The 24328-nt window shown below is 41.3% G+C and overlaps 2 protein-coding genes across 5 annotated transcripts; both read right to left on the bottom strand.

Moving 5' to 3' along the window:
- Positions 1 to 1303: 1303 nt before the first annotated feature.
- Positions 1304 to 5027, bottom strand: LOC113149408 (proteasome subunit alpha type-6). The gene is made up of 7 exons (XM_026341519.1): positions 4846 to 5027; positions 3805 to 3899; positions 3072 to 3153; positions 2320 to 2475; positions 2052 to 2230; positions 1715 to 1809; positions 1304 to 1506 (listed from the first exon to the last, which is right to left on the bottom strand). The coding sequence occupies exons 1-7, from the start codon at positions 4919 to 4921 to the stop codon at positions 1449 to 1451; spliced, it is 741 nt and encodes a 246-aa protein (XP_026197304.1). The 5' UTR covers positions 4922 to 5027; the 3' UTR covers positions 1304 to 1448.
- Positions 5028 to 22317: 17290 nt separating this feature from the next.
- LOC113148987 (protein FAM177A1-like) lies at positions 22318 to 24112 on the bottom strand. Of its 4 annotated transcripts, none has more exons than XM_026340788.1 (5): positions 23996 to 24112; positions 23523 to 23732; positions 23298 to 23364; positions 22745 to 22842; positions 22318 to 22658 (listed from the first exon to the last, which is right to left on the bottom strand). In XM_026340788.1, the coding sequence occupies exons 1-5, from the start codon at positions 24062 to 24064 to the stop codon at positions 22455 to 22457; spliced, it is 648 nt and encodes a 215-aa protein (XP_026196573.1). In that variant the 5' UTR covers positions 24065 to 24112; the 3' UTR covers positions 22318 to 22454. The 4 variants fall into 4 exon arrangements, with proteins under 4 accessions (XP_026196573.1, XP_026196574.1, XP_026196571.1 ...); XM_026340789.1 differs by having other exon boundaries at positions 23529 to 23732; XM_026340786.1 differs by having other exon boundaries at positions 23523 to 24112.
- Positions 24113 to 24328: the final 216 nt, after the last annotated feature.

The raw sequence follows: 24328 nt of genomic DNA, 5'->3' as shown, positions 1-24328 counted from the left end.
ACAGACAAAATGTGATCACACTCAGCTACTTGGAACAGTATGGGATTTCCTTGTTGGGGCGAGGTCACCGGGTCTCTGAGTCACCAAGTTGAAAGTCCCTGGGCAGCACAAGAGGAATATAGTGTACTTAAATATTCCACCCTGCCCTAGAACCACTGAAATACCAAGAAAGTCTACAGTTAGTTTTACTGCTATGTCACAATGATCAGGAAACTGGGAAGTTCTACATTTCCCTTTCAGCTGATGCATGTACAAAACTTGAAGAATTTTTCAAGAAGGAATTGCCTTAAATAACTGGCACTAGTCCACCCTGGTTCCCGGTATGAAGTAAACCTGGAGCCAGCGCTGACTCAGAAAGTGTCCCTGGGTGATTAGATCTAATAGCGGTGGATTCTGCACCACGTAATTGCTCTGTAAAAGGGCTGTAAACCTGCACAGTGGAATTTTCCAGGGAGCGAGCTGCTGCTTCTTGAGGATGGTGGGAATCATATAAGAGATGTAAACATTCATTTAAGCGCAATATAAAAAAGCCCCAGAGATCAGGGAAGCACTTAGAGTGAGAAAACAGCTCATTTTAGCTGGATTGGGTTGGATTCAGATAATGGCTGTAAAAAAAAAAAAAAAACAACAACACAGAGGCAATTAAGAGGTGACAGTAAGTGACGTGATGAGCCTGGAAAGGCAACTGAGAGACACCGACTGATGACATGTCAGCATCATTTCTGATTATGTAGAGATGACAAAATCCTCTAGAAGCTGAAATGGACAGGGTCATTTACTAGAATGTAGAGTCAGTTCCCCCCTCTAGATACACACTCAGTGCAGCCTATAAGTCACATTTATCACCACCATTCTGAAATATCAGGGGGAACACATTTTCCTCTTGCAAAGAGAAACTGCTTGTGTGTGCGGTATATCCGGTGAGTTGGAGTAATCTATTTCTGACATTCTACAGGTGTGTAAAACTAAATCTTTACAAAATGAGGTCAAATCAGATCTGAATCACTCACTGTGTAGTAAAATAACTTCTCCGCAGTGCCTCTGTATGTAAAATGATGTGTTTTTTTTTTTTTTGGTCTACATTCAGAGCCACAACAGGAAGCGCAGAGGCAGAGCTCTGCACCCGCTCATGTTCCCATAAACATTTTCCCCTGCAGCTAAAATCAACTGACACATGAAAACACAGCTGATGAAACATGGTGAGGGGTTAACAAAGAATAGGTGAGAGGGCGTCTTGTGCAAAGCAATCACATGCTTTACAGTAAATACTACAAATGCATCAAGGACAACTGTTATTTTACTCCAAAAACTTTTTTTTTTTTTTTATTGTTGAATGAAACAGTGGGGTAAATGTACAGCAAACAAAGGAATTGCCGGTCTCCATCTGGGAACTGCATATCCCATCATGCTCTAACTCAAATCCAACAGGTGAAAAGGTCTGTGCACGCTCAGTCTCGCTCTGCGAGGGACATCAGGTGGGAATCCACTTCAGTCTCTGTCAGAATCCTGAAGGGGAAATAAAAGACAGCTTGATGGATGATGATTCAGATTCCTTATGATTTGTAAGATTCTCCAACATGTATTTGATCAATTATAAAAGATCAAGCCTTTATACGGTATGTGAGCAGCAATGACTTTTTAAAACCTTTAAAAATAAGAGATAATTCTATGACTTCTCTTCACATCTAACCAGAGCCATATCGAGTATATTTACCTGAACTTGGGGTCCTGCGTTGTGACAACGCCCACCTCGAGCTCAGACGGCTTGAAGTCAATGGAGAGAACAGTTGATAGACAAGAAATTGCTGTCTAAAGGGGACAAAAGACGGAAGAAAAAAAGGTGGGGAAGGAAGTGAAAAAAAGAATCTAAAATGTTTATTCAATCACGTTAATCCCCTCTGACAGCAGTTCAATTGCTTTTACTCTACATAAAACAATAAAACGATAAAATTCAAAAGTCACACAGGTGGAAACCACCTAATGTTGCTTTTACATTTACACTACATTCTTATCAGCCTGTGGCTGCATCAGGGTAGCAACACTTCCCATACCTCAATAGTTTGTTCAAAGGTCCAGTCCAGTTTCTTTTTCACTTTCTTCTCCAGGAAGCTGGTGGCTTCTGTCTGCTTGACTCCGGCAGCGGTGGCCTTAAAGCCACAGTAGTAGCCTGCTGGGTCACATTTGTACACCTGGGGGCCGTGCTCCTCGTCTATGCCGATCACGATCATACCTGCGAGATTATGAATAGACAAACATTTTTAAATATAACTTTGAATTTCCCTGTTGTGTTAAAATGTCTATCCATAAATCAATACTTACAACAGCCCAGTGGTCGCATCTCAGCGTTCTGCGTGTAGACTTGTGAGATGTCAGCAATTCTCTTACACAGCATGTCCACTGGAATCTCATAACCGTACTTGTACTGCCAGTTGGCCGCCTCGTAGCGAGCTCGCTGCACTTGGGACCTGCTGTCAGCTGCAAGAGGTCAGAGGCAGAAGAAGGGAAATGTAGCTGATTTGGTTGAAAGCACCTGGCTCAGTTACTACACACTGACCACATAATGGCACTTCAAATCTCTGGCACAATGTCTAAATGATATCTAAAAAAAGCCTGTTCAAAAGGCAAAAATAACACTTGTTTAAAAAGAGGAACCATCAGCCAAAGTAATGCTGTGACAGGTTAAAATAGAGACAACTTTCAATTTTCCCCACTTCAACACAGATCTGGAACTGGAAATGAACAAAGTGTAGTTACGTTTAAAGTGGTTCCCAACTCAATTGTTTCTATTTACTGAAAAGCTGCTGCATGAAGAACTAACCTCTGCAGTTTCCAGTAAATGTGCAACTCAGAGCTGCTCCAGTAATTGAAAGTAAAGAAAAGAATGGGGAAAATGTGCACAAGCTGCTCGACATGTTGTCTCTGAGTTGGAATGTAATTATTTAGATGGACTACAGTGTTTGTGCAATTGTAAACCAAATTTCTGTACTACTAATCTTTTATTCTACAAAAATTATATGAAGATAGAAACATATGTTTTTGGACTTGTAACCTAAGGATAGCACGAATCTTACCTGTCATTCCAGACATTACACAGCCAATATTATCTGTTATTCTGAAAAGGTGAGTCACTGTGGAGGCATCCAGAAGCTTGTCCTGTAAGTAAGAAAGGAAGAATCAGTGTGATCATCATTCATTTCCCTGTAAATTAATATGCATAAAATTTTAAATGCACACAGCAGGCACTAAATATCCTGCCCCTTGTGGTCACATTCAAAGTCACAAAAACAAATACAAATGCTATACATTTACATAGAGAACAATGTAAAAACACAATATATCACACAAGTACAACGATTTGCAAGCTGAAACAAAAACATCCCTCACATATTTTCTTATCACATAATAAAAACTGCATAGAACAATGATTCGTCACATAAAACCACACTATCAGCTAGAAAAACATGATGCACATCTGCCATCTTTTCTTTTAATTCCATGTTTCCTTTTAACACATGGTGAATCATGTTATTGTAATGTATTTTCTCCATTAGTCACAAACAAGAGTTGGAACACAAAATAAATATGGATACAAAAGTATTTACATACTTAACCACTAACTAACAAACAAACCACAGTGAGTAACCATGACAATGCTTACATCTATAATCATTTAGAGTGGAAAACAGATGCAGCATCCAGGTACTGTAAAGGCAACTTGTCTTCACATCAACATGTGAGTTTATAACTGTTACAATGCTTCCATTATCACAGCAGTATGAAAACATCAACCTGAGATCAACTTACTGGTACTTTTTTCTGTGTTACAACAACTGCACAGTCCTTCCCCCTGACTGCTACTGATGTGAGTCCACCTTGGTTTATTGCCTTGAAAGCATATTCTGCAAACAGGAGACAGATGTTAGTACATATCAGCAGTCACCAATTTAGGACAGTCTGTAAGTAAGAAACAGACAACTTTCCCTCAGCTAGAAACTTTCAGCAACAAGCAAAGGAAAATTATCAGCTGACATAATTAACTAATGAAGTGTTTTTTTTTTTTTGTTTTGTTTGTGATGATACATGCAAATGAGTGTTACTTGGAGGATCTGCATAAAGAGAAACATTTCCTTTGTTTTTGGAACAGTTTAAGGATCTCTTGGTTGCTTATTTGATGTCAACATGCTCTGCTTGGTGCAAGAGACTAGATCATAACTCACAAAATCTAACTATAAAATATAAAAGACACGTAAGGTAATTGTCACTGCAACAGAATGATAAAATGCTTGTTCTTAATCAAAAGAAACATTTACTTAACTTACCAAAAAAGTAACTTATCATCTGACTCTATGGAAAGTTGACACTTTGAGCAATGAATCAGCTTGACTGGCTGCAATGCTAATTATGCTAATTAGACAGTTAGCTATTTCCATTCGCTTTGTTTAATTTAACAGTGCTGTTTAAAACTTAGACACAAAATAACAACTATGATGGTACTAATAATACGTTAATGGTTATATGATAATAGTTTCACTTTGGCGGGGTGTTCACACTTTGAACAATGAATCGGCTTGCTGGACTGTACTGCTAACATGCTAACTAGCTAGTTAGCTAGCTATTTTGATTCACTCTATTTAGTTTAATGGTTCCAACAGAAAAGTAGACTAAAATGACACATTTGACACTATTAGTAACACACTTGTGGTTGTATATAATACTACTTTCGGTTTGGCGGCGTGTTATTTTTCAGCCAGCAGCAAACAAGCGAACCATGACAGAGCATTTAGCTAGCTAGCAAACAAGTGAGCCTGCGAGCCGGCTTTTGTCAGAACAAATCCTCATACTGACCGACTTGATAGAGTCTTCCTTCAGGAGAGAAGATGGTAATATGTCGATCAAATCCTGCACTTGAGCCTCGGGACATTATACAAGGTTAAGTTGGCCGATAAGTTCGTCCAAATGAATTTGCAAGCAGATCTTCTTCATGCACAATATTTCCACCCGGAAGTTGAACTGAAAAGATTCGAACTTCATCCGGGGTGAAAGGCCTGCTTCGTTTCCATGGTGATAGTTTTTAGTTTTTATTCTCACATTAGCACAAAGTTCAGCTTATTTATACAGCTACTCATTATTTTATATTTAGAAAGCAGCACAGACTACTTCTAATGCACTAGCAGGTTAGTTGACATTAGTTATTAGCCATTTTCAAAAAGATTTACCTTATAAACACACTGTGAACAGTACATAAAGATATCTCTCGACCAGCTTCGACATAATGCTATTTGCAGATTAATGCGTACTACAATGTTTAATATCTAATCGTGTTAATAATAGGATAGATATGTGTACAATGTAAAGTAAAGCGCAAACATGAGGCACAGATGCAGAAAGTAGTCCTGTAATTCACTGGTTACCAGAGCAGATCTGTTGTAATGTGTCTTAGCAGGAAAGCACAGCTGTGACAGGAACATTAATGAAGTGGTACCAGCACGTCAATGCCCTTTAACTGTGACGGCTTACTGTACACCACTGTGTGTGTCCTGATCACAGTAGTAGTCTATGTTGATTTAAGTTCCAGTTCAGTTCAGTTCATGACTAAAGTGCCGCTTGGGAAAATGCGGTCAGACGTCTTGGCTTGTTATTCTGTAGGAGAAAAACACACATTAATTCATTATCTTTCTGTTCAAGTGACCCAGTTAAGCATGACTGTAGTCATATAGTCATTCGCTGTATTATTTATACCTGTACTTTCTCTTCTGTGAAATGCCAAATGTCTTCTGTGAATAAGGCCCAGTGATCACAGTGATCACTTATACTTTATATATACATTGTTAATAATATTTAGTCAAACCAATCCTTTCTTTCTTCCTTTCTTTTTTTTAAATCTTTTCTTTATTTGGTTAACACAATACAGTACATTTTACAGTGTAGGTGCCCTCCTTGACTCCTGGTGAGTGAGTTAGTCAGTGAGACATTATGTATTAGCTTACCTTTGCCTAGACACCAATGCAATGTCAACATACCCTGCATGAAGATGCTGAAACTGTAACTGAATATGTCTTATGATACCACAGGGTTAATATTCCTCTTCATGTAACAAGCCATGTGAAAATCATAATTCTTTTAAATAGAACACGAGCAGGTTTTTTTTTTCAATTAGTGGAAAAAATCACTGGCAGCTGACCTGGTAAAGACTTAATTCCCATTTCCTCGTTCCTGAATATACTTCTAATGTTAATGTGTCATCAGGGATTTTCCCACTGTCCTCAGGTAACTAATACAGCTGAATGGAGGATGTTTGCTTCCTCTTTAAAAGTGAACACATTCAGATACTGACTCATACAGCTACTCAGAGTGGTGTCATGATCAGTGATAACCAGAAGTTAAATCTCAGGTTTGCAATGCCAACGGGGGTTATCTTGTAAATTTTTTTCAAGTGGTCTATGGCAAAAAAAAAAGTCCCTCTCTTTGGTTTACGTGTCATTATCCTAGTTTAAGGCGGACATCGTCTTTATACAGTCACAGATGACATACACGGGAGTATTTGTATCTAACCACTGATCCAAATTTCTGAAATATGACACAGTTAGGCAACATAAACGCAACAGAGTAATTTAACAAAAAAAAACATGAAACAATTAAAACAAAATCCAGAATTGCAACAGGTTTGTTCACTCCCCCACAACTAAAAATATTTCTGTCTGATAAACTGTGTTCCACAAGGATAAATACACAAGGTTGTGCAATTCCAAAAATATGCAGCTCCAAGGTGATGACTTTTTAAGAAATGAACACATCCTTCAGTCATTGCACAAGCTGTGATAGACTCATCTCATCAACTTTTTAAAACACAGATCGTTTAACACACTTTTTAGTTGAGGCCTTTTTTAAAGTTGAATAAATGGCTTAAAGCCAAAAACATAGTTTATCTTGCTGGAGCTTAAGGGCCTCCTTTGCTTTTACATTTCACAACCCAAACAACAAACCCCCCCACCCACGTCGATGCCCCTCCATCCTGATACCTCTCACTTTCCTCCCCCTTTCCTGTTCACTTCCACCACCTCTGTTCTCTCTCTTTCTCTACTCGTGCTTTTGTTCTCACTCTGCGAAAGAGCGGCTCGCTCATTCTGTACCGGCGCGACTCTCGCACACTGTATTCAACTTTAATACCAGAAAGACCCCCACCCCCGAGCCTGCGAGAAGAGGCGTGGGACTGAGCTCGGGACTGGGGGATCTCCATCATCTCTGAAAATACTTTTTCACATTGTAATGCCAGAGTGGCTTGCTAATCTTTTCCAATCACAAATGTTAAGGGGAACATAATGATGGGGCCTGCATTTTCTGAAAACCCTCTTAACATAGATGAAACGTTAGACTCATTTTGTATGAAACATTTTACAACTTTTCCTCCCATAACCATTGACATTTGACATGTATTTTAAAATTTCCCAAGTCAGATTCTCTGAAACCACCTTCTATAGGTGTTTTATTGTACAAAGCATATGCCTAAACCCACTGTGTACATTCTTTTACTTTACATTTAAAGTGACATTCATTACATTTTACTGCACAGATGTTAAACACACAATTTCTAGGAAGCTAAATGCAGCAAGAAGCTTCTAGGAAAAGCTTATCTAAAATGGACTAAACGCAGAGTGGTGCAAATGTGATATAAGTCTACTGCAAGTGATAACAATGGTGCATGCTGGCTTCCTTTTACTACAGACTTCTTTAGAATGGGCACGCTCTACCGTGTAAATTAACTAGTGGTTTTTTTGTGTTGCAAACCCTTCAATAGTTGCACAGTAGCCTCACAGCGTGTTGTAATTAGTGTTGCTGCACTTACAGTGAAAAATGCTTAAGGTATTAACTCTGAATAGAAACCCCATAATGTGTATCATCTCTTGTCACCGTGAAGGAATCTCGCCACTCAGGACTGGTTGTGTAAGTGTCCAAACATCCTTAAGGTGCAGTCACACTGGGCTGCAGATGAACATGTGCAAGGATTGCAGTTTTAGTGGAGAGGGCAGATCAGCTTTACTCCACAGCACAGAACAGACGCCAAAGCTCTCAGGAGAAAATCTATTCTGCTTTTTATTATAGATCAACCAAAGCACAGCAACCATCCAAATGCTACCTCCTGAGCTAATGGTGTTTGACTCTTGTTCCACTGGATGTCTGTTACTCCAGCTTCTCTGTATTTTGGACTTCAATGAGTTCAATCATCCGCCAGCTAGGTCAAGTCTATTGTAATACACGTTTTATATACAGATAGTATTAGCCAGGAAATTCTGCTGCTGGCCTTTATTTTTTGGCATACCTTGCCTATATTCCACTCATGCACTGTTATGGTAATATCGTTGCTTTTATGACCAAATTCCCTTTAGTGCTGCTCTGACGATGTTCCAGCTAAATACAGAGCACGTTAGGAGCAACAGAGCCCCGAGGTTAAGGGAAAACAATCCTTACTTATTTCATTAGAATAGAAACCAAAACACTATGTAACTGTTCCAGTGTCACTCACTACAAATAAAATATGCAAATTCAAGGCCAAGGCTGGGTGTTAAAGAACTCAAGAAGGAAATAAGAAACTCCCTCTCTCTTCCTCCTTCATACCTCAGTAAAGTGTGCAGCGGGTATACTGGAGGCATTTATCTGTGGTCAACAAGCAATCTCTACCTGCATATCCCATATGGATGAGGAAAAAGATGTTTTAATCGAGGCGATTCCAATTGAATCGTCCAAAACTTACATGCAGGTGGTCTTGCTTGCAATTATAGAGGGCATGGCCGCATTTCTTTTTAGCAAACCTGCCAAGTAAGAGGAGAGTCCCTGCAACTCCACCTGTCTGGCAAAAAAACTATATGTAATAGCTGTGGTTAAGCACGTTTGACAGAAGCGGTTTAAACAATGCAGCAAATGGCATCTGACATAAATATCTTTGTCCTTTTTGGTAACAAGTCAGTCAGCTCCGCCTAATCAATTTGCATACTGAGAGAAAATTTGAGATGGTGAGAACATGTTTTAACACTGTGTCCAAATACAGATCACATGCTACTAGTCCCCTCCAAAGACACTGGAAAGGCAGCACAATTCACAATTCATTTGTGACATTTGAGTTCAAGATCGAACGATGATTATGAGACCAAAGTTCACAATGTTTCATTTGCAGGTATTTCGATTTTTATATGGAAATAATGTACTACGTATGACCTTTTTATCAGATCAGCCTAAATTGTGAGTGAGTAAAAGTATTGGAACAAATTTTGGTTTGTTATTCAGGTTTTTCCTGTAGCCTAGATATGGTTTCTACGGTTCCTCCCTTCAGGTGCCTCTTCAGCAATATGCATGTTCAATTGGGTCAAGGTTTGGTAATTGACTTGGGCAGCCTATAACTCTCTAATCAACTATGTCGAGTGTTTTGGACAATTGTCTTGCTGCATGATGAAGCTCCTACCAAGCAGTTTTGATGCATTTCTCAGTAAATTAGCAAACAAAAATGTTTCTGTACACATCTGAACTCTTTCCACTGCTACCATCATGAGTTATACTGTCAATTCAGATTACTGAGTATGTTCCAGAAACACACATGCGAGCCCCAAGTCGTGACGCTTTATGGTTTAATCAGTCCATAAAACCGTTTGAGATCTTTTGTGGCTTTCCCTCTGCCATCTTTTGACGTGCAGAAGAATTTCACCTGGAAAGTTAGTCACTGAGCGTTGCGTGTTCATGTGGTGTATTGACCTTCCAGCTCAAGGGCAAGGGCTAAGGTCAGGCAAAGTGGTGCAAGCAGAGGAAGTCATAATGAGTCATTATCAACATGTGCCTCACACATTTTGTGCGCACTAGCTGTCTGAGGTTCTCTTGTGATTTAAAATTACTAGGTGTAAAATATCGTACCAGACTCTAGCCCACCAAAGGTTTCTTTTTCACAGTCTCAGGTGTAAGGTTATCAGTATAATTATAAGAATTTTACAGAAAGACTCAAAAGGGCATTGATAACGACCTCAGCACCACTCTCACCCCTCCTTTGATGTTATGTCTCCTTTTTCCTGACAGTATGACCCATGAGTAAGATCTGACTGGGATCTCATCAGCTGGTCTTTCTGAGTGAACCATAAAAGAGCAGTTGTCTGTGGTAATAATGGAACCAGCGTGGAGAGGGTGGGGGAGATATCCTCACATATGTCACCATAAATGTCTCACGAAATGCAAGCCATGAATAACCTCTGCATAAAATCCCCGTGAAGGACACAACACTCAAGCCTGTCTCTGCACAGCTAATGTTAAAAAAAAAAAATCCAATATGAAAAGAAACCCACGTGGCTGGATGTTAAAGTGGTGGGTGAGCTCAATAGCTGTTTTAGACAGCCATTACTCCCACATGCTGTTTCTCCCGAATATAACCACAAAGCTGTCCTGTAGGGTGGACAGATTAAATTAGATTCTGTAAATAGAGTAGGCTTGCCATACCACATGCACATTGCTGCATTATGGGCCTACGTGCACAGAAAGACCAATCCGACCTGACATGGCATCCAAATGGGGGGACTTGAAACCAGAAAAGCAACCTTAATTTTACACTTTCTTTAAGTCAGCTGTTTGAGGAAGTAAACATGTCTCACTGTGCCGTGCCACAGGGCAGCAGGAAACCCAAAACCTCTTCTTCTTTTTCATAGTATTTCTCAGTGTTTTGAGGCTGAGAGCGTTGCAGAGCGGCTCTCAGTGCAGGCGTATTCAGACAAGCCTTAACTATCAGGTTCTACTGCTCAGCTTCGACAGTCATGCCTCCAACTGCGATCACTCCTACTGCCCTATGCCTCATGCCAGGCTATCTCATTATGTGCTCTTTTAATGCCCATCATTTGATATTAGTCTGCAAACCAGACATGCAGGGTTTTTACTCACACGCTAGCAGTGGGTGCAACTTTACTCCTTGCCCTCAGGCTTTGAAGCCGTGTCTTTCACTTTGCAGAACTCACACCAGAAAACGAGCTGCAGTATTCCTAGAGGCCAGAAAACCTTGAAAAGCAACTCGCTGTCTAATTTGCTGCGACTACTTGCTTATTAATCATCTTTTAGTTCACTGCACATATTTCCAGTGGCGATGCCGCCTGGCTGCAATCGAACAAGCTTAACACAACAAAAGCACCTTGAGTTAGGCTGATATGGCTAATGTGTTATTACTTTAGAGGCTAGGTGTTTCTGCTTGGTGGCTTCAGTAATAAAAGAGTTAAGCCTGTCGTGTTCTGATGGCTTATGAAAAAAGGAAACACCCTGCTGTTTTGCACCAGTGCCAACTGTACAGTGCAGCAGCAGGCAAACTAACTGACAGCTAATAGAAAAAAAAAATCCAACACACACAGGACGATTAAAGGGATGCATCAGAGCAATATGACAAAAATCAAATATTAAGCAATCCTGGAGCAAGAACAACGTTTGGTAGACGGTTTGCTCGTGGGGGGCTAGTCTGTGAAAAAGTCACCAAAAAGCCTGACATGTTTTTTTTTTAGCACACTGTACTGTACGCCTATAAAAATCCCCCCTTTTCTCATGCTTATGCATCCATTAATTGAGTGTCCACATTGTCCCGCAAATGGAAAACATGCTCTCATTCATCCTATTTGGTTATGTTAGATAGTCAAACGGGGATTTGAAAGAAATAGCCACACTCAGCTGTGAAGTCATCGCAGGGAATGGTAGGGGAATTTGAAATGAGAAAACTGTTCCCAAAAACTACAACAAGTGATACGACTGTTTATATTTAGCCGTGATGCTGTTCTGTGTTCTGGCAAAGCGTGAATCCTACGTATGTCACCTCGCTAAAATAGACAGTGCTGTTTGTACATGACTATGACCTAAAGAATCCTTTTTCTCGCAAACCTTTTGGTCTCTTCCTCCTCATCCTGTCTGCTCTGCCTGTTCTTTCATGCTCCCTCACATTCCCATAGAGATCTGCATCAAGGAACTCTAGCAAGGATATAAGCTTACATGCAATATCCTCAGTCTATGAAGATTTATTGCTAGCTTGAGGGTACGCTCGATCTTCAAAACTACACCACAACTGTAAAATCGACTTTCATTTCAGCAGTGAGATGTTATGAAAAACACAGGAATGTGCTCACAGAGGACTCTTAGAGCGGAGTTTTTGCTGGGAATTTCCCACTAGTGTGTGTTTGCGCATGCACATCATGTGCCTCCAGCCCGTGTGGAGTGCCTCTTGTATCTGGGTGAGCGTAAACAAGTCTGACAAACTCAGGTGCATGTCTGTGTTTGAGGAGTCACACTACATGTGGCAGGTGAGCGATGCCAAAAATGCATCTTGAGTGCATGTCGAACAATTGAAAACAATTATGGGTCATTAGTAGTAGGTGGTAGTGTTCCTTATTCAAGGAACATGCTGTACTGCACATTAACTACATGTGGCACAGATTAAAAACACTTACAACACAACAATCAGACATTCTGCTCATTCACACATCTTTTATACAGATTTTAACTTTTTTTTTTTTTTGGAGTTTGTAAGAATGGGCTATGTGCATGAAAGACAAAGTACACAGCTGCTTTATTTGGAGAAGTAGTTTCAAGAAACGAAAATCAAGCTGTAACAAATCAGTATGTTAAAAGTGCAGCTTTGCAGAAGTGGCGGACTCCTGCTGACCTCCAGTAGCACATAGCATGGGCCTGCATCTCTGCCTGAAATTCCCCCGAACTTTCCCCCTCCGCCAAATCTCCCCAGCCAGCCGACAGCATAATGGTCTTTGCAGGCCTCCTACTGTATGATACCCAGCCTGCTGCGGATCCACTGGGATTCGGTGAGTCGTGGTTTACCCTCTGCCCTGCCAGGGTAGAGCGGGGGGCAGCTTTTTCAAACATGAGACAGGGAGGTCTCAGAGGATGGAAGAGGAGGTGTGCGGGGAAGCTTTCTGGCCCAGATGTGTGCAGTAGCAGTCAGCCAGGCGCACATCTGCAATTGTTTGAACTTACTGGGGGAATTCCTCTCTTACTCCGCGTCCCATATATTTTGTCCTGCTGAATCCACAACTTGGGACAATGAGTCGCTTGACTGCCTCCCTCTGTTCTTCCTCTCATATTTCCCTCTGTGTGTCATGAACCGTTTTCCCCACAGACAGACAAACAGCCTGGTCTGGTAGGGAATCCAGAAGGCGTGGGATCCTTTTGTGTTGAGGAAATTTAAAGGGAAGATAAAAGAACCAAAGCCTTTCTATAAATATACAGTACGGTGTACGAGGCACAGACATAACAAGCACTTAGCTGTGAGGCTGCGTTTGGTTCGTGGGCTTTGAATGCACCCTCACCGCACATGTCCTCACTCAAAAAATGCAAAGCTTTCAGCCACAAGTGTTTTATGATAACAACAGACAGGAGACAGGCTTCAGCTTGACTCAAAAAAAAAAAAGGCTCCAAAAAATGTAAATAGCAATTTCATTTTAACACCGCTGGTAAGTGGGTTAACCTTTTTTTTTTTCGAAAAGGGGCTAAAAATACCCATTGTTTTGCTGCTGCGTGGGTTGGCCACAACAAAAGTAGGGAGTTTCCTCCTCTCCAGGATGTTGGGAGATTTCCTTGTGCGTATTAGCATCAGATTCGTGACATGATGTTCGGATAGACAGTGATCTGTGCTGAGATGTACCCGAGTGCTCGACCTTATCTGGGAGACGACATTCTTGGCATTGCTCCTGCGAAACAGTAAAACCACCGAGCAGCACATGCTGCCTTCACCCGCATCATCCTTTCAACTAAACCATGTCCTGTGCTTTCAAAGAAAATATAACATTCTTCATGTAGGCGACGTCTTGCACAAATTTGACGTGGCGTGTTATATCACCAGGCGTGGGCCACGCTCACTATCACTTGACCTCTACCTCTGTTATTCCTTTTGGCTTGTGTAGGTGACTGGACACACCCAGGCTTGTCATATTTAGAAGAGGGGAATCAAGTTTGGTCTATTTTTTTATACCCAAATGTACACACACATTTGAGACAGGGCTGTATTTGGAATGCAGATGACAAACAGACATACATGTACGCTATAAATACCGGCGGTTCAAGTTCTCTTTTCAACATTAGTCTAACTGTCTAACAATAGAAATGAAAAGTCTTTGTGTTTCACATGGGTTTTTGGGTTTTGCCTTCTGCATTACATGAACACAAGGACAGATTATTTGTGATCTGACTCCTTAAGGCCATTGTTGATCCCGGTTCGAGCTTTATGTCTTATTGTTTTTAAAGCTGCAGTAGGTGATATCTTCAATTAACAATGGATCAAATAATTATGGGCAATGTAAAAGAGTTTATTTGTAGTGATAAATCCACAGCTCTCATCAGCTCAACAGAGCAGTTTAAGCTCCATTAGCCACATTGTTTTTGGTTTTAACTGTTTTGCAAGTCCACATTAATGCTGATGCTAGTGCAGTAAATAAGAGTTTGCTAACACCTTAACCTCATCAACTGTTTCGGGACAGGATGTGTTAACCCCACAATCCATCTATCCACATATACTTGTGTACTAACTGGCACTTGTTTCTCTCTGTACCTGCTCTGCTGTGCTCTTCTACCATCTACCATACTCTGCTACGCTCTGCACAGTTCTTCAGGTATTAGTCTTTATCAAATCACACTAAGTAAGAATGTCGTGAGACTTGCAATTCAAGCAGAAATAGTTGAAATACTGTGATTGGTTAGAAGGGAGAGCCTCACTTAAAAACAACAACTTACTACATAATGTAGCTTTAACAAACAGACTTAAAAGTTCTTTGTGTGTTCTTACCTTACCCTATGGACTGGTAAGTTTCATATACACTATTATTTATCAGTGCTTTATCCGTGTTCTTGTTGTGTGTGAATGATTTTTAAAAAGACTGTTTCAAATAGTCTGAATAATTAGAGACCAGCTCTTCACAAACTATTCTGTCACTGACTCAGAGCGGAGCTGATAGTTTTACAGCTCCTGCGTTTCAAACCTCTGTTCACACCATTTGCTGTACATGAGATCAGCGATCATATGTGACAGATACTGGAAAGTACCTAAGTATACATTGGACCTCACTGTCCTTTGCAGAACCACACTCCACCCAGACAGGAACATTATTCTGCAGAGGATGTTTCACTACCGTTGTGCTCTGACCAACAGTTACATAAGCCACTCTGAAAACGGGAGCAGGCCTCCACCCTTGAAAACAAAACGCCCACTGACCAGTCAGTGTTTCTCAAATAAAGTCAAAAGGCTACGACCGATCAGACACGCTGCTACTTGTTCCACGTAGAAGTGACATTTAAGTGGTGGTCCAGATAGTCATAGGTGTAAAGTTTGTGACAGCAGTCTGTTACCTAATGACATAATGTGTAGTATATGGTATAACTGTTTTGGGCTTTAAACGTTCTCTATTTTTAATCTATTCATCCACAGGTAGTCATTTCCCTTTGTGGTCACTCCTCTTCAGTTGTCTTGCATCTCTTTCTCTCTCTCTCTTTTTTTTTTGTTTAGCCTGAGTTTGTGGTCGTTTTGTCTCATTTGAGTTGTTTTGTGTCTGTGGGATCACTTTGCATCTCTTTGTGGTCATTTTGTCTCGTTTTAGTTGTTTTCTGTCTCTTTGTGGTTGGTTTGGGACTGTGTAGCTGGTCATTTTACGTCACTGTGTAATCCATTCAACTAGTAGGCCAACCATCAGACCTGTGTCCATGCTAACAATACCTCTGGCACCATCCCCTTATTTTAACATGGTATCAATGCACAAAAAAAAGCAAAATTGATCTATACAATATCCACATAGGATTTTGTAAGAACATAATTATTAGTCAGCTACTGTTGCAGCGCAGATCATTTCTGCACTGGGACTTCACAAGCTGCTGATATCCATCAATGGTGACTGGTGTCCAGAACAGAAAAAATAATTCAAACTTGTAATCAAAGAAACACCATCCACTGGGTGATGGTTGAAGGAAGTCTGTGTCATTATGTGTCTGGCAATCACAGCAAGAACACTGATAAGGATGAGATACTGTCAGATGCTTTTATTGATCAGGGAACTGACTCATGAATTCCATGTACCTGACGGACGTGTTTTTGTTTTTTTTATATAAGCAGATAAATGCACTAACTTTTATCACATGTTTAAACATGATCAATGAAATTAATGAGAAAAGGGACATACGTAATTAGAGGAATAGTTTAATTGAATTCAATGTTTGCCCAGCTGACTGACTCCTAGTTTCAAAACTAGGTGGTTTCCTGCTGCCTCATGCAGAACAATTAAATGACACAGTCAAGATAAAGGGAGAGCAATAAACTAACATGTCAGATATTGGAAATGAAATGGACTAAACTATCCTAGTGCATTCTGAATAACATCTGGTTGTTTTTTATCCGTCCAGTTATTTTACTTTTGTTTTAAGAATTATTAAACACCCACCACAAGGTCTACCAAAGAGCAGTTATTGCGTGGACTTGAGCTTCTCCAGCCACATACATGTGGTAGCTGGTGCTAATTTCAAGCCCTTAAAAGCTCTTTTTTTATGTGCATTTAGTTAAACCTTTCTCTTTTCCCCCCCTTGAATAAACAGCAGGCCAATCGATGCAGGAGCAGCTGGTAAAGTATAGTGCAGGTCCACAGGTCATATTGTTTTAGCATTGTTGTCAGTGAAGCAGCCAACTGTACTAGCAACCTTGCAGCTGAGATAGAAGGCAGGTTATGCCAGGGACTTTCCACTAACCCGTGTGTGTATGTGTGTGTGTGTGTGTGTGTGTGTGTGTGTGTGTGCGTGTGTGTGTAAAGTACATTTTTGACAGTCAAGTGTATGTTTCTCTATGTGGGTGTGTGCATGTGTGTTTGGGTGTGTAAAGTGCACTGTATGCAGACAGTGAGGGAGCGCAGTGAGAACTGCACAACGTGTTCGAAAACACGCACAAGGAGCTTTGTAGTGGAGGGTAATGTATGATGAAATCATGCATCAAGGCCATTTTATAGGCATTAAAAAGAAGGACACTTGAGGGAAAATAAATAATGCAGAATTGTAGATCTTGTGATTGCAGGTTTGCAAACTGTCCATTGCAGGACGATTTGAATGCCACAAGAGATGCTAATGTTTCCATGAGCTGACACATGAGCATGTTTTAAAGCCTATACAGAGCTGGAAATGTGACAGTGTCATCATTTAACATGCAGACCTAAAGAAAAAAGGAACTTCTTGCCCCACAGCAAAGCAACCCACACTCTTTCACCTGCCATGTTCTGCCTCACTTCACCCCACCCTAAAGGGATGTAGTCGTGAAACGGTGTCTTTTCACCAAAATGACAATACCTGTCACCCCACACTGCCAGTGCCAAAGCCTTTGTCTGTGCTGTGTTTTTAAGCTATAGCCCACGGAAGAAGCGAAGGCTAAGGGGGTGAGACAGGAGACCAAGCAGGGCTGGAAATCCCCTTCAGGCCTGACTTGTCTTCGGCACATAGGAGCCCGCTGAGGCCCACATCAAAGGGGCTACTGCTATTCTCATCATCCTCCTTCTTTCTGTCTTTCTATATGTCTCACTGTCTTTCTTTGTGTCTCTCTACTTCCTCACCCCTGTCTCTCTTTTCCATTGACATACAGAGCGTGTCACTGTTACCACCGAGGAACGGCCGTCCTGTCTGTATCTCTAGGAAATTTGCCGCAACAGGCCCCTAACATACCAAGATGTTTCTGTGTCAGCCAGGTAGCAGATTGACATGCAGGGGGGGGGGTTTGCGTCTACAGCACAAACTGCGTATACTTTAGCTGCTTTAACACTATTTTGTGAGTGACTAAGCTGCATGTGCGCCTTGATTAATCACAGAGTGGATGTATCAGCACATATGGCAGTCATGTGCAGTGTAATACATTTTTAGGACTTGTGGTAAGACTCAAAGACAACCTTTGAGTAAATCAGAAGTGAAAATGCTTGGCAAACTATTAACCCAACAGCACTTGACACCTCCTACTCCCACCTCCAGCATTCAAAGGCCACAAAAATGTCAGGCATGCTCGGAAAAGGCAGGCAGCTCGAGGCCAGCGAGTGGACGCACAGGCAGGGGATGAAGGTGTAGCAACGTTTGGGACGGACCCTTGAGGCCAAGCAAGCAGGCTTCTAATAGTGCATGCACACACATTAGCGGCGGCACCGGTAGACATCAAGTCACAAGGAATGGCATTGTGAAGTCTCAACTCTGGATTTTCCCTCTTAATCACTGATATCTGATGACTGCTGTGTGTCTCACAGCTCCCAGACAGAGGCCGCTCAAAAGTGTGCATGGGCTGTTATGTAGACCAGGCCATAAACCATTCTGTTTGTTATAACCAAATCCCAAATTTAAAAAATAAAGAAAGATCAGCAAGGATTTGACGACACTTTGTTGTCCATCCATCATCATGTCCTGTTTAGGATCTGCAGCCACCTTTATGCAATTGTTCAAACTTTTCCTAAAAGGTTGAACAAACTTACTACTCAGTCTGTTTATGTATTAGACACTGTCTATGTTTTGAAAATAGTGTTACTGGCCCATAGTAACCCCAGTTAGCCTGGTTTACCTCTCCTGGTAAATACAGTACTGCCCTCTAGGGGATTCACCAGGAACTGGCCAGGAGGGGACCAGTGTTCGCAAGATGTCGTCTTTCTTTATTCTTCAGGCTCCGTTTTCTATCAAAGGGTTTCTTCTTCTGCTCTTCTTCTTTTCTGTGTTCCAGATTCGTCCTCTACCGTTATTTCCCAACAAACACCAGGTAAATCGGGAGCGACACGGGAAAGGAGAAGTTCAGAAAGTGCTTAAATGTGCTTTATTGCTTTTATTGTTGTATTTAGATCAGGCGGTGAACCACAATAAAAGGTGGCTCAGTCCTGTCAAAACAAGCCCACTCACCAAAACTGGAAACCTGTTACCTTGGCAACAACACGTGCAGCATATGGCAAGGAAATGAAGCTGTCATTGGTTACAAAGGGTTACAGAGCCCCCTGTACTGTACCGAAGACTCTGATCTACAGAATGACCTCAACAAGCTACGTGCCCCTTTTGACGCCCAGAACCACGACACCACACAAGCAGCGTGCTCAGCCTGAAACTCTTCCCTTTGTACCCACGACTGAGAAGACTGCAAACACAAGATCACTGTGAAGATGATATTGTAGAATATTCTTATGGCCTCATCTAACATCTAACTAATTACTCGATCATATATTTATTTTTATTAGTTCCTTATGGCAGTTGCAGTCATATCCAGGTACATTATTCATACAATCTTGCGCTTATTCATTCATGCGCTTGCAGAGCGCGGTGAGCAAGAGGGATTGTAGACCAGGATGAGGGAGTTCAAGTAAGCTGGAGCTGCTGAGTTGACCACTTTGTAGACAAGGGTCAGGGGTTTGAAGCTGATGCTGGCAGCTACAGGAAGTCAGTGCAGAGATGTGAAAAGTGGTGTAATGTGTATTATTTTTTGCTGATCAAAAAATCTGCTGCATTTTGGATCATCTGAAGGGGTTTGATGGTGCATGCTGATAACCCCATCAATAAGCTGAGATATGACCAGAGCCTGTACAGTGAATTGCGTTGTATAGTCTGAAAGATAGACTCTGATCTTTCTGATGTTAAAAGGAGCAAATTGTCATGACCTTAAGAGAGAGGAGACATGGTCGGTAAAGCTCAGTTGATCATCAGTGATTACCCCACAAACAGTGGGGACAATCACTGTAGACCTTATGTTAATGCTGATGTCGTGTTTTATTGAACGTCTGGCTGGGAAGACAAGAATTCTGTCTTGGAGAAGTTGAGCTAAAGATGCCTCTCTCTCATCGAGGCAGCGATGTTGGCGATGCATGCAGAAATGTGATGCCTGAGGTAAATTGGGAAGCACAATTATCTGCTTTCTTGCTGACAGTTAGAAGAGAGTATTGATACCAAGGCTTTGTGTGTCTAGTAAATATGTAGCTGGAGCTGAAGGACTGAAAACTGTAGTTTTGGAAACTGACATAAAACCAAGGGAAGGCATTTTCGTAATAGGTGTCATGGTCAACATGGCTACTGAGCCAACTCACCCTGAAGAGCAGCTTCGCGACAAAGGGACTACACTTCTTATAATGTATGCAAGATGTTAACCTGTAAGTTACATTCATTATGATTCATGCAAACAGTAAAACCAGTAATGGATCTTAGCATTCGAATTCTGCCACAGAAATCGATCTCATGGGAGCCAGCAGAAAATGAATTAGTCTCCTCCATTCCGTCAAGTCTCACATAATTATACTGGCATTATTCCTCCTACTCAACCACACCAAATCTCATTTACACGTGAAAATTGACACATTAAATATGATTCTCTTGAAGAATACGCACAATATGCTCGTTCCAAAAGAAAAATCAACTCAATAGTGTAATAATAAAGATAAAGATTCTTTTTTTTTGCCTTGAGCCTTGCATCACAGTCCTTGAAGACTGTGTAGCTGGCAGTGCAGGCTGTCGGTGGGTGGTGTTGCGTGACTCTGCCTTATGCGGCTTAGATTGACTTCACTGTGTGAGCTGTCTCATCATGGCACCGCAGTAATGACGTTGTGTGACATATATTCAGCAACAGGCTATTCATTGTGTTTTAAGTGATTTCTCAGAGTTCAAGAGAAAAAAAAAGCACAAATCTATAATTTTCCAGTCTGCCTACATATGACGTTGTTTTTACTGGTTTTCCTGAACACAGCTATTATACTGACAGGGAAACTTCCTCTCATGCTCTGAATGATCACCACCCAGCAATTCCATCCGAAGTAATTTAGTCTGTCGTTACCTCCTAAAACACCGGTGAACTGCTTTTATTGAGAGGCTGCTGATGCTGTTTATCTTTAGTGGTTATTAAGAAATGTTATCATGCTACATTTCTCATTTAGGTTACAAATTAAATGCCACCATGAAACCTAGCAGCTATCATTTAGCACCCATTTGTGAATGAGAGTATGGCACGTTTGCTGTGCATGCCGGCAGCAGTAATGGTGCGTTGGGGTTGATGTGAAGGTCGCCCTGGACCACAGAAACCCACTCTGACCTGAGAATGGTGACATTGTGCAGCGAGTGGGCAGGGTCTCTGACCTCAGAGCAGTCTGCACAAGGAACAACACAGGCTCTTTGTTAGCAGTGACAAAAACAGCCCACTTGCATCACTCGCACTATAGCACAGTAAACAGCAGGACTGTCTGTATTAACTTGGTAAAATAATACTGATTTGTCCCATTTGTACCATTTAGTTTGATAAACCCCCACAGACAAGTGTGCAAATTAGACAATAACTATGATTTTTATTAACATTTCACTCCATTGTTACCAAAGCAATAGAAAATGTTTAAATTAAGTGCAGTCAGTTCAGTTAAATAATACATAAATATAAAACAATTGTACTAAAAACAGTTAAAAATGTAAATTTAAATGTATTTTATACAGCTGTAGATTAACAATGCTCCCTGCCATTAATAAAGGCCCAAATACAAAATCTACTACTTTTTGTTTTCTATCTGTAGCAGATGAGGCTGATGACAAGAGGAACGGAGAACAACTGAACCCGCTTCTGTAATTTCTTAACAAAATGTCAGTCATCTAGTCTAATAACCAAGACTAAAGCTGTTCAGTGCTTCCACAGACATTAAGTGCAAAACAAGCTTAGTTAACATTAATACTGACAACATATTAACTGGTGAGGGACTATTAAAATGGCCAGCTCTTTGGTGCAGCAGAATGAAACAGATCTGGACTAAAAGCAGGAAATGTATATTTAAAAAAAACAAAAAACAAACAAACACACACAGACTTTATCAAGCTCTTGATAGAACCCAATTAATCTAATGCTAGATTAAAGCAAAGCATCCATTTAGTTAAATCGAAGACTATTTCTACGTTTTAAATCATTCTTAAATCTTAAATTCATGCTTGGTCCAGATCTGTCACTGACTTGGCTGTATTGGTGATTTAGGCACAGTGTCCGGTCTATTAGAGGCACAGAAGGGCAACATTTAAGGGCTGCTGTAGCAACTGATAATGTCACGCTGCCAGATAATGTAATAGCTTCACAAAATGTGACAAAACATCGGAATAAATTGAATTAAAATGTAAGAATGTTAATACCATAGTACCCGATAGCATGCTAGCATTTTCTTACTGACATGTTTCTGAAGTACACGCCTCGTATTAAGGACCAGGAAAAGATGAAAGGATCCATGTATGTTGCTCCATTATCCAGCAGTTACTTTATCATTTGCTGCACTGTTGCAACGGGACACTTCCGAGGAGTAATTCAACCTCTTTTTTCCTTGCCAAACAACCACCATACAGCAGTACTGCCCATCTAAAGCTGTGTAGTAAACAAACCAAACGGAGCTTGGTGAAACAACACAATTCTTCCCTCTCTAAAAAATTATCAGACATTAAAGTGCAAACGTGCAACGTTTTTTTTTTTAAGGGCGGTTAGGTTGCCTGGATGATAACAGGATGGTGCTTTCAGGTTCCTGATTTTCATTCTCGACCCGATAGGTCACATCAGGATGAGCCGCCTGCTCTGCTCCAGTGACTGGCTTGCGTTCGTCTTTCTGAGATCGCAGCGTGTCGAATGTTCGTTCTGCTTCTTCTGACAAGCGGTTTTCTTCTTTCTCTTCCTCCCGCTAGTGCAGTGATGCAAGAGTGGATAACGTCAGCTAGTGAATGAAAACAGAACCACAGTAACTTTCTAAAGGTGCCTGCAACATACCTCTTTCTTCATCCTGTAGTATTCATCAATGGCGTACTGATATTTAGCTGATGTTATGCCAAAGAGGGAGGCCATCCTCTCCCCCAGGTAGTCGCAGGCTGGAAAATACCAAGGACAATTCAAAAACAATTCAAAATAACAAATTCCACTAAAGCATCATTTTAGAAATGCATTTTAAGCCTGGCATTTACATTATCCTAAAAAATTTTTAAATTTTTTTAGAAAGCTCTGTCCTGTATTGCAGAGTCAGGTTCTTTTGGAGCTACCTAGTATCACTAAACCTTCCCAGCGTGAGTCCAGAATGCACTTTGACAGAGGTAAAGCGCTTAACTTACTATGACAAGTGACACTAAGTGAGATGTTTACAAGAGAAAAACACTTATGCGAGAATGATGAGGTGAGATTAGTGATGGGTTGCCATGGTGATTTACTGGTTAACGGTGAGCCAACTCGGTGACAGCAGAAAACTGTACGACTAGGAAACACATTAATCTTTGTGATATGAGCCCTACAGGTCCCTCGTGGTTGTAAATAATGATCTTTACGAACAAACCTGAGATGGTGGATGTGGCGGCTCTCCACATGTGGAACCAGAAGTATGGACCCCAGGTCATTTGTGACTGTAATGCCAAAAAGTACGGTCAAAGTCACATTTTAATATAGGCCAGGTAGGCATTTGCTCAGAAAACACAAACTCCTTGTCCCCCACTCGAACAAGTAGCCTACACTGTTCCTCCTCTCTCACAAATGAATTCCCCGTCCCTCCACTGTTCCTCACCCTCACCGCATCGACAGGGGAAGACAGCAGGTCTTTCATCTCCGGCTCCTTGTCTTCTCCTTCCTCCTCGTCGGTGCTGTACTCCTCCATCGTCTCCCCGCTGGAGAAATGGATGATCCGACGAGGAACCTTCTCCCTCCGCTGCTGCTCCTCTCTCTTGTCCAGCTCCCCCAGCTCCACACTCTCAAAGCCCTTAGCCTGGTTTGGACTCTGGGAAAACACAAACACAAGGACAGAAGGACAGTGTGTGTGTGTGTGTGTGTCCTTAATTACAGCCTCAAGGTGGCATAAAACACAGTTGCAAGGATTGGTGATGTCCATGAAACATAAAGGAATCCAGTCATTAGCACCTGAGCGACATGACACAGCTGACAAGTGACAGCATGCTACAGTACAGGCGTTGAGCCATGTTCAGTACACACAACGAGAACGACGAAATGTGCTGGTTTTAAAAGAGAACTGCGTTTACCGACCTGCTCCACCGCCATGTTCTGTCCTATCGACACATTCACGTTTGTGAGGTACAGTGATATATCGGCCATTGTCGCCGTCGTCTTCGTAGCTCTGGATGCTGCACCCGCAACGCCTCCTCCGCGCATGCACAACCGGAAGTGCCGTCCGGCCGCCGTACGTAACGTCCATAGGATGGATCGTGGAGACAGGTGGTGGCTACACGGTCCTGTTTTGGGATAGTTTTAGGCTTCAAGTGGGGTAAGCTAAACGTTAAAAACACTGTTAACTAAACATTGTGGTTTAGTGCCAACGCTGCCATCATATCAAATACTCAAAAAAAAAAAAAAAAAAAA

Source organism: Anabas testudineus, chromosome 24 (assembly GCF_900324465.2).
Source record: "Anabas testudineus chromosome 24, fAnaTes1.2, whole genome shotgun sequence".
Classification (NCBI taxonomy): Eukaryota; Metazoa; Chordata; class Actinopteri; order Anabantiformes; family Anabantidae; genus Anabas; species Anabas testudineus.
The sequence above is the reverse complement of the archived record's forward strand: the minus strand, read 5'-3'. Positions and strand labels throughout refer to the sequence as shown.